Genomic DNA, 10169 nt, shown 5'->3' with positions numbered 1-10169 from the left:
TCCTGCTGCACAACAGGAAAAAAAATACCCACCGCGTAAAGTTAACAAACTAGATGACTTGATATATGGTTTTCCTGCTTTAGAAAGGTTATGTGTACCATCCTTCAAAGAACATATGAGAATGTGGCTATTACCTAAGGTAGTGGAAGAGTGATATTGTAACTGTGATGGTCCAGAAATTATGCAATAGGCAAGGATTTCTTAGGGTGATATGTTTTAGTGGACCAACTATGTAGTTGGGATGAAGTTAGAAAAACTTTTGAATGCAAGGCATTCTTCTTCAGCTCTGATAATGAAACAAGAACAGCATATGCCTTGGTGGTCTGATCAGACCTGATGACAAATATCTTGCATTCAAAAGCTTGTCTCATTCCATCCTAACTACATAGATGGTCCAATAAAAGATACTACTCTAAGAAATCCTTGCCTCTCACTACTAACTATGTAATTTTTACGCAGCAGGTTCGGAAGCTCATAACTTAGAGTTCAATGTTTGGGAATGGGGGGAGGGATTTTGTCATATATATGAGTAGATTTTCCAAAGTGTGTCTTTTCAGCTTACTGTTAGTCTGCAGCCAGTCAGGAAGCACTCAGATTCTAAAAAAATAGGTGCCAGTACATACCTCTAAGACACTTAAGCAAGCAAGGTACCAAAATCTTATTGCACATTCAAAATGTATAGAGATGCAATGTTGTGAAAGCCTAACAGAAACAAAAATAAGCACCTTTTGCATGATCAAGGGCATGTCTGACAACTCCCTTGCACATGTTTAAGATAATTTTTTTCCAGATTTCCAAAAGAAAGCATACGGTCTAAAAATTCTCTGCTGAGCACTACAACATCCCCCTCTCAACATACACATTCTCTTTCCTTGTGCCTTCTTCTTAACCATAGTACAACTAAATGGCCTCTAAGAGCTTTCACACTAACCTCATCATTCACACTGTAACCAAAAATAATCTTAATTCTAAACAAACTACTGCTACTGATGCCGAGAGAAAAATATAATTACATGATAATGCTGATTATTTTCCCTTTTGAATCAATGTTAAATAAATAATTAATAATTATTTCATTTTGGTTAATAAATCATACCAACAATTCCCTATTTACTTAACACACAGTAATTCCAGTAAAAGATTTCTCAACCTATTTAACAATCCCCTTAGATTATTAAAATTAGGATTGTAAATTCTGATTTATTTTTATTTATTCATATTCACAATTTTTTACTTTTCTCTCAGTTTTAACAATGAAAATGCAGTCATGTGTTTCACTTTTGCTTTTAGCCTATTTCTTGCAAGTTTCATAAACTAGTCTACATTTGCAATGTTTGGACTGATTTCTCCTTTAAATATTAAAAAAAATGCACTGTGCACAGTCAGTAAGGTTTATCAGATGCCCATTTCTTTCTAACATCATGTTGACTGGTGGCAGAACAAATATGCCAAAAGAAAAGCAGACCAAACACAGACCTCAGCTGAGGTTGCATAAATATAACGGGCAGGATTTGACAGCCACTATGTTATAGAGTAGACCAAATTCTACAGCCTGTACTTATGTAAGTAGTACCTATAAGAACAGAGATATCCTTGAAAATACTCGTATAAAGGTTCTCACATAAATTAAAGATGCAGTATTAGATCCAGTCTTTTTAGATTTGCATTATTCTAGTGCATATTTTTAAAGAGATTTTATTATTGATTATTAGTTGTTATATGTCACTTTGGACACTGCGTTATTTTTAGATTAAGGTTCCCAAGTGCAATGTCCTGAAAATCTGGCTGTGTGTTTAAACCCTACCTGACAGAAATGTTAAAGTGCATCCAAACAGATCTGTACATTCACTGAGGTAAACAACTATCATAATTTTTACTATTTAGCAAAGGGCATTAAATGTCTGAATGCCATTTGTGAAGGTGATGAAGTTTTATTTTTCAGGCCTGTCAAGGGATAAAATCTTTGTACTGTAAAATCTTTTTATTTCTTACATCATAAGTTTAAGACCTAATGAAACTTGATTGCAAATGCTGGAAATATGAACATTTTACACTTCAGAAGATTTTACTTCTACTTTCTTTTTGGCCGTTTTGCTCTTTGGTATATTCATGAATTTGGAATTAAGTGCCTATAGCTAGTCTTTAATTCCAGAATTCAAATGCATTCGGGCCCGAAATCAGCTTGGCCACTAACTTCAATGGACTGCAGAATTAGGCTTGGTAGAGAAAAGATGGGAAGCTTCCCAACACAATATAATGTCTAAGGAACAAACAGCTTCTGTATGGCAGAAATGAAAAAATCAAGTATATAAACAAACTACTGACAGAGCTATTAAACCTAAGGCCAGAGTAGTAGAAAAGAACTAGAAAAGGCATTTTTGTATAAAAGATCAAGTCCTACACTGTATCCCATATATACTATATTTACTTAAATACAAGCCAAGGTTTGTCAGTCAGTCAGCATGGGGGAAAAAGGCCCTTCATCTTACATTTCCACACATGAAAACCTCATTAAATATGCTGTATATCATTAAACTGCTGCCAAAAGCAGCATGTGCTCAATAATGGAAACCAACTATGAAGCTGAATGCAGCCAACACTAAGCATGACTGTGACACACACGGGCCATACTGGGCATACATACTGATGGAAACCTGCCACAAGGCTAGGTTAGTGCAGCACATCTGAATAAAATATATGGTAGCATCCACTGTACTCAGTCCCCCATAACAATAACTTTCACAAGTCATGGTGAACCACTACAGTGAATACACTTCAACTTCCTCTTCACTCCCAGAGCTGAGCTGTGCCTTTCTTTTCCATTTCCAATTATTCATGTTTCTTCACCAGTCTCAAAGTTCTGGCAAACATCATCAAACAGGGCCCCAAACAGTTCACCCAGAATCCCTGTCACCCCCTCTCTCAGCCGGTCTCATATTATTAGTGTGGCCCCACAGTCTGCGAGGTGGAGCCAGACCAGGATGCCCGGCACCTCATCTGCATATAAAGTTTTGGAACTTCCCAGGACTCATGACAAGACCACCCAGTTCCAGTCATGAGCGGGGCAGAGAGGCGAGGGGCTAATTAACATATGGATCCTTTGTGGGGTGCGTATCTGGAGTATACACATACTCAGCAGTGCTAAGCAATGGGGTCATCATGGCTTGAAACACCATGGTTTGACTCTGCTGGGGCCCAGCCCAATGGACTATATGGTAAATCATGAGCCTTTTGGCTTTGGACCAATATCAATGCAGAGTTTGTACTCTATAAAGAGGTACGCAAGTGCTGCTTAAAAGTGTGTTTATGGAATACCTGCACTAGAACTTGCAGCAGTTTAAAAAAAAGGTAAAATGCATCAATTCTGAATGAACTAACTTACTAAAGAAATGTTTAATCTCCAGGTCATTATTTTAAAATTTACCCCTCATTTCCATATGCTGATAGAGAGCAGGTTCTGACATTAAGGGGGGGAGAAGGGGCTGCACGGCAAGGAAGTTGGGGGGCAGAGGGCAAGGGGCCCCCCTGACCTCCCCCTGATTTATTTTCCCTGCTGTAGCAAGAGGAAGAGGACAAATTCAAGGCAAATCTCCAATAATTAGGTTCTATACCTGGAAAATTATAACAAATTTATAAATTTTCCACATATAGAATCTAATTATGGAGGCAATCATCTTATATTTGAGTAGATCTGTACATAACCAGTGAAGACTTTTTACTGAAGGTTATCAAGTGGTACTTAATATTATCATCACCCTCCCCAAACTTCTCAATTACATAAAAAATATCCATCTACTTTTTGCTCAAGCCAACAGAAGTCACTGAGAATTCCTACAAACATTGAAATCTTTGCAACTGAAATAAGCAGCATGAAAACATTTTGATATAAAAATCATATCCTAAAGTTTATAATCTATTGATAAAGAATCGTCATAAGAAGGACCCTGTTGTATAGATGTAACACTCAGTATTAATAGAGTAGTGAGATATTTATCTACTTTGGAGGCAAGAGAAAAGCTCCATATAATTCAATATGGCTTTTAACTGACCCATGAACCATCAGATAATTTCCTGGTTGTACGATAAATATTACTCCAACTCATTTATCCTCAAGAATGTGTCTCACATAACTGAAGCTTTTACAAATGTCAAAGCTTATTACATTACTAATTACCAGTTACCAGAACTGTTAAACAAAGTTCAACAATAAAAAAGCTTAATACTTAGAGGTACATATACAGATATGACTAAACAGTGGTAAACATTAATAGTGCAATCATAAACAATAAGAATCAAGCGAAATAGATTCTCTGCCCTTTTTTTGTCACGCATGTCCAATGTGACATCATCTATGTACAATGCATTGTCAAACTAACATTAAATACTTTGTTAATGTTTTGGTTTATATATTAATTTACCATTAACTGTGAAATAAGCTTCCTATCCTGGGGGAGGATCATGACACAATGACAAAACACTATTTTTATCAGGATACCTTATGAAATAAAATGGGTGTTATCTAGGCATTGTGCAGTTTTCATAAGGTGAATTTGCATCAGTTAGTCCAGTTAAAAATCAAACACTGGCAGGTTACATATTAGTACGAAGTCAAAATACACAAATATACTTAAACACAGAATATGGGCATTACATAGGAAAAACAAATCCCCTTGCTTGTATTAAAAGATGCAAAGTTTTAACAAGAATTTGGGGGAGGAAGTTGTGGGGAATAGAGGGTGACAATGCTGATTTTAGTAGCTCACAAGCTCTGATATAACTGCATTCTCAGAACATAATATGAGAAAGAACTACTATATTGAAAGACAGACAAACCTCATAGCAGGGTGTCTGGGGTTGATCAGTCAGTTGTTTTATACTTTTTCTATTCCCCTGTAAGGATAATAGAAATGTGATAGGGGGAAAATTACAGGAAAAAATAAGAAGGGGAAAATGCATAAAAATAGAAAGGAAGAATGTTAAAACAGTTTATAATTTCACTTTTTTATACAAGAATTCCATGTTGAAATATCATAGAAAGTAGTACAATTTGTCTTTATGGTTTGATTAGACTTTTTAAAAAAGAAGGCATTGTATATTATAAAAGGTAGCACATGTATCATCTGAAACAGAGGCTGCTACAATAGTTGAATATAAGAAACTAGAAAAATGCTATACAACAGCAAAACAAACGCATCTAATCTTGCCACTGTATTATCCTTTTCAAATATGCAGCTTTCCCTTTCCTCTTTCCATAAAGGGCAGTGAACTCATATGGACACATACACACATAACTACTTCTGTTTTTAAAAACAATGCTGACTGCTCTGTTTTGCCTTGTACGCATTTACAGTGGTACACACCCATTTTCTGAAACTTAAATGTATTGAGCCATGAACATTTTTTTCTTACCAGTATTGTTATTTATTTATAGTATTACATACACCAAGGTTTTATGTATAACAAGTCCAGCTCCCAAAAATCTATTTGCATAAATATCATAAGATTTAAAAAAATGTTTTAGGATTCTTTATTTGCCTTAAAAAAATTAGGATTCATATTCTGGGAAACATTTTTCAATGTAGTCATAAAGACTCAGAAATCACTTTGTTAAAAAATTAAAGCTGATATATTCAAGTAATCTCCTGATTATAGGAGCTAGGGTTCTAATGACAAAAAAGCCTAACCAAAAAAAATATCAAAACACTGGGTGCATCTACATGTGCGGATTTACTGCACAGTAACCAAAATGATTGTGCAGTATGGGCATGCATCTACACATGCATGCCTGTATTATGTAGTAAATATGGAGACTTATGCTGACCTGAGCGTAAATTTGATAGTGCCTTACTGAGCAGTACCCAGGGGGCCACCCTGCTGGGTCTGCCCAGCCACTAGGGGACCAGCCTGAGCCCAGCCCCAGGGCTTCTGGCTGGCTGCCTCTCTTGGCTTCAGTTTGGGACTAAAGTTAGTCCCAAGGGCTGGCAGCCATGTGGCAGGAGGCTGGAGCTCCTCCCAGGGGCCACAGGGGCACATAGCAAGCTGCTCTGCACGTGTAGATGCCAGCCTATTCCTGCTTATTATGCAGTAAATTTAAACTGGTATAAATGCAGATGTAGACAGACCGACTGACAATAAACTCAGAGCTGGCAACACTGTGTTTAAAAACTACTTTCTGTAGAAAACCCATTTCCCTAAACAAGGTTACAAGCTTATGCCCACAGTAAAGGCATCCCTTCTTGTATTTTAGATCTACTTCAGCAGCACATGGAACTGATGTTCAATGAAGTTTTAAGTCATAGGTGCACACAAAATTTTGCTTTCCTGGGCTTCTGTCAAAAACTATATAAATAAATTCTGAAATACCTTTGTCCATTAAAAAAATCCTCCCCTTATATAACTGAAGTTAAATTCTTTGGCAATCATTTGAAAAAAAAAAAAAACACCCCATAATACACAAAGACAATAAATGAAAAATTCCGTTCTGCACTGAGGTAATCTGAGGCATGACAAAAAAAGTTTAATTATTAACATAAGCCATTTTTTCCTGCTTAAAAGAGAGGCTCACACTTTCCAGCTGCACTCTGTGGAGGCCTCTTTCAATCACTGCCTAGTCTTAAGAAACCTTGCTCCACATGTCCAATTCTATGCATTGAGTAATAAAGCAGTGAGCATGTAAGGGAGCAATCATTCTGTAAGAAAGCAAACCAAACCCTTTTATGAATTATGAACTTGAATGAACAAGGCTAATCCTCTCAGAATACTCACACATTAGAATGCTGCCACACAATACAAACACTGTAGCTTACAGTGGAGTAGGAAAGCAAGGAAAGATGGTTCATGAAGACATGACAGATACTATCTGAATATCTTTTAAAGAGGTCAGTGTTAAGTACATTTTAAAAAACTGTCCATTGTTTGCATGCCCTTTTAATACAACAGTTCAAAAATAATGTCACTTAGCAAGCAGTGTTTGTTTTGGTTGTTGCTGTAAACTTAATGGAACATAAACTCATTCCTTTGTTTGATTACCAGTATAATCTACTATGCCAGATGATCATGGGATTGGCTCTTATTTTATCTACAGCAGAAGAACATATAGCAATGTACTTTAGCATAATTTGGGCTTTTTGCCCCCCCTTTTTCATATTTCTTGGCAACATAGTGGCATATGGTCTTTTTTTTCAAAAAAGAATAATCATCAAGATTTTTACTTTCCAGGGACAAATCTTCCTCATATTAAGACAAACAATACAGACTGGTCAAAGTAGGACCTAGTAATATTCGACACTGTTCCCTTTCATTGTGAAAAACAAACTTTTTAAAACCAAATGCAAATTTTCTCTAGTATCAGATAGTAAATACAAATGAATACATATCTAGGAATGTGCTCTTTAATTTTCAAGGGTTAGCAAAGCTTCTGCTGCTGAGGATATTTGGTTAATAAAAGCCAAGGCTCTTTTGCTGGCAAGATGCATTCTCACAAATAGCAAAAAGTGATCTTTTTTATACAAGTTTACTTACAACTGTATATAGCCATACACAAATTTGTATCAACATATTATCTAAAAATACTTCAGTAGTTTTCCTGTAATTTTAACTTCCATGGATATTTACATTCTGTTTTCTATTATAAATACTTTGTGAAAAATTAAGTTGTCAATTATGAAGCTACTTCTTGTTTAAGTCATATTTTTTTTTTTATAAACTGCTCTAATGTTCAGTATAAACTACATTCATTCTTGACATGTTTCTGCTCATTCTGTGCTTCGGGAAGTATTACCACATTTACTAAATCTGCTTGTATGACCTACCAATGCAGTAACAAGAAACAGGTGGAATATAGCTATGCAGATGAGCTATGCACAATGTTTTGGTATTTTATGAGCCTTTAAAAGAAATTATTAAAATAGTATGAATAAAAGTTTACCCCACAAATTGACATAGCTGTTCCTTTTTTTTTTTTTTTACTTTTTCATACATAGGATATGTAAAATGAATTTGCTGCTCACTTAAAAAAGGACCGCATTAACATTTTGGCACAATAAAGTGGCATTGTTACTTCTTAACAGTTCAAATATGCTACGGATATTCAAGGTAACCAACGAACTCCATTAAATGAATCATGAGAAAAAAATCTTTGTGATTTTCCATGTGACAAGCCAACTGATAAATTTTGTGAGGTACCGGTTTTCCAAAACACTCATAAATTAATGACCTGAAATACCTACTGTACATGGCAAATTTAAAGATCTAACTATACAACGTTTCAATCATATATAATGCACATTATTTGCTGAATATGGCACAGTCGCTAAGTGTTCACACTCACAAGTCCTTTGCCACCGAACATATTTAAGTAAAATACAACACTGAAGAATGAATAGAAAAGTGCCTATAACCAAAAAAAAAAAACCCAAAAGAAAAAAATGCACAAGTATTAATAAATTAAATCTTATTAAAACTGATATCAAAGTTGTTCAAGTGTTTAAAATACCAGATGTGCCATGCAACAGAAAAACGGACAATTCAAGCAGGCATACCATGCATTATAGTTTGCATTCATGGTATACAAGTTGTCTTCAACCATATTCCTTGGCCAGGGAGTGATAGGTACCTGAGGCAATGTCAGTTCACATGCAAAACTAAAAATGATCCATCTCTGTACAGAACCTTTTAGGGCAGCTGTGTCTCAAATATATTGAGACTACCTCATGCTGTACAGTGATATGTTACTGCACTTAAAAGGAGCCACACTGGGCCACCTAAAGCAAAGCAACTGTTTCTTAATTACACTTTCCAGGCAACACATTTCACCATACACAGATCTCTTAACCAAAATGTGCTTATTTGAACCGGTCAAGTTTACACATTAAGCAAACATTATCATGGAATTTATAACCTCTTTTTTGGCACCAAACCTCTCAGATTCATACTTCAGGCTCTTCCCCACACAAGACTACAGATATATTAACTTGCATGGTATACCAGTGCCTACTCATCCATATAGTAAACTACAAAGACAGCAAAGTGCCTTCAATGGCTTTGCTTAACTAGCAGTTCTTCCTCTCTCCAGTGATAGCACCAGTATAATTACACATCAGACAAATGTGTGTTCTTGCTAAGCTCCTTAATTCCCTGGAGAATTCGCTTCATATGTCCCACTTTCGTTATCCCCAGGTCCTATTAAAAAAAGATAGAAAAAAAGGAAGGTTTATTTAGTAAAGAGAAACCCAATGGTTTCAGGCATGCAGCAGACAATTAGAAACGTAGTTAACATTAGAGGTGAACAGATATATTGGTCCATATCAGATCGGCACCGATAAAAAGAAAATTGACATTATCAGCAATCAGCTTTCTATGGTCAGTGTAGCTGATAATGTCACTGATAAATGCCGCGTACATGCGCACAGCCGCAGCATGCACACAGCCAGGAATGCAGCGTCTGGCTGGTAAATCTGTGGAGGGAAAGGGGCATGGGCAGGGGTGCAGATCAAGGCCCCCACAGTGAGGAAGGGAATGGGGCTGGGGCAGGGACAGGCTGGTGCTTCCCAGCTGTGGTGGGGCATGGGACAGCCATGGGTGGCTCGCCTGAGAGGGCTTGGTTGGGGTGGGGGGTAGATCCCACCTCTGTGTGCACCCTGCGGGAGGCAAAGTGGTGGTCACATGCCCCTTGGATTTGTGAGCAAGGTAAAAGCGGGCTGCCCACTGTGGGCTTGCAGCCAGGGGCTGTGGCAACCTTTTCCCAACAGGGGGGCTGGGCTGGGGCTGCACTCAGGTCAGGTGATGGCAGCACTGGGAAGGGTGGCTATGGGGCAGACTACGGCCCCCTCCCTCCCAACATTGCCACTGCCTGCTCTGCCCACCTCAAGCACAGCCCCGACCCAGCCCCCCTGCCAGGAAGATGCCAGTGCAGCCCCTGGCCCTGAGCCCTAGTCCACCCTTGCCCCGCACACAAATCTGGGGGCATATGCCCTCTGTGCCTCCCCCGGGGTGTGCACAGTTGCAAGAGCTGTCCTCCCTCCCCGTGCCCCCCCCTCCCCCCACAAGCCACCCATGGCTCCATCTTGTGCCCCGCCCTGGCAGGGCAGCACCTGCCTGCCCCTGCCCCACTCCCTCCCCCACCGTGGGGGCCTTGATCTGCCCCCCTCAAGCCCCTTCTTTTCCCCTCC

At 38.1% G+C, this 10169-nt stretch overlaps 1 protein-coding gene across 12 annotated transcripts in view; it reads right to left on the bottom strand.

The window, feature by feature from the left end:
- Window positions 1-5986: 5986 nt before the first annotated feature.
- The window catches only part of DGKH (diacylglycerol kinase eta), a 110182-nt gene continuing 105999 nt past the window's right edge, over window positions 5987-10169 (bottom strand). For all 12 annotated transcript variants that reach the window (XM_025196158.1, XM_025196165.1, XM_025196166.1 and 9 more), the window contains one exon: window positions 5987-9180. In XM_025196158.1, the coding sequence (XP_025051943.1) occupies window positions 9091-9180 (90 nt within the window). In that variant the 3' untranslated portion in view covers window positions 5987-9090. The remainder of the gene's footprint in view (window positions 9181-10169) is intronic.

This window comes from Alligator sinensis, unplaced genomic scaffold (assembly GCF_000455745.1).
Source record: "Alligator sinensis unplaced genomic scaffold, ASM45574v1 scaffold59_1, whole genome shotgun sequence".
NCBI lineage: Eukaryota > Metazoa > Chordata > Crocodylia > Alligatoridae > Alligator > Alligator sinensis.
The sequence above is the reverse complement of the archived record's forward strand: the minus strand, read 5'-3'. Positions and strand labels throughout refer to the sequence as shown.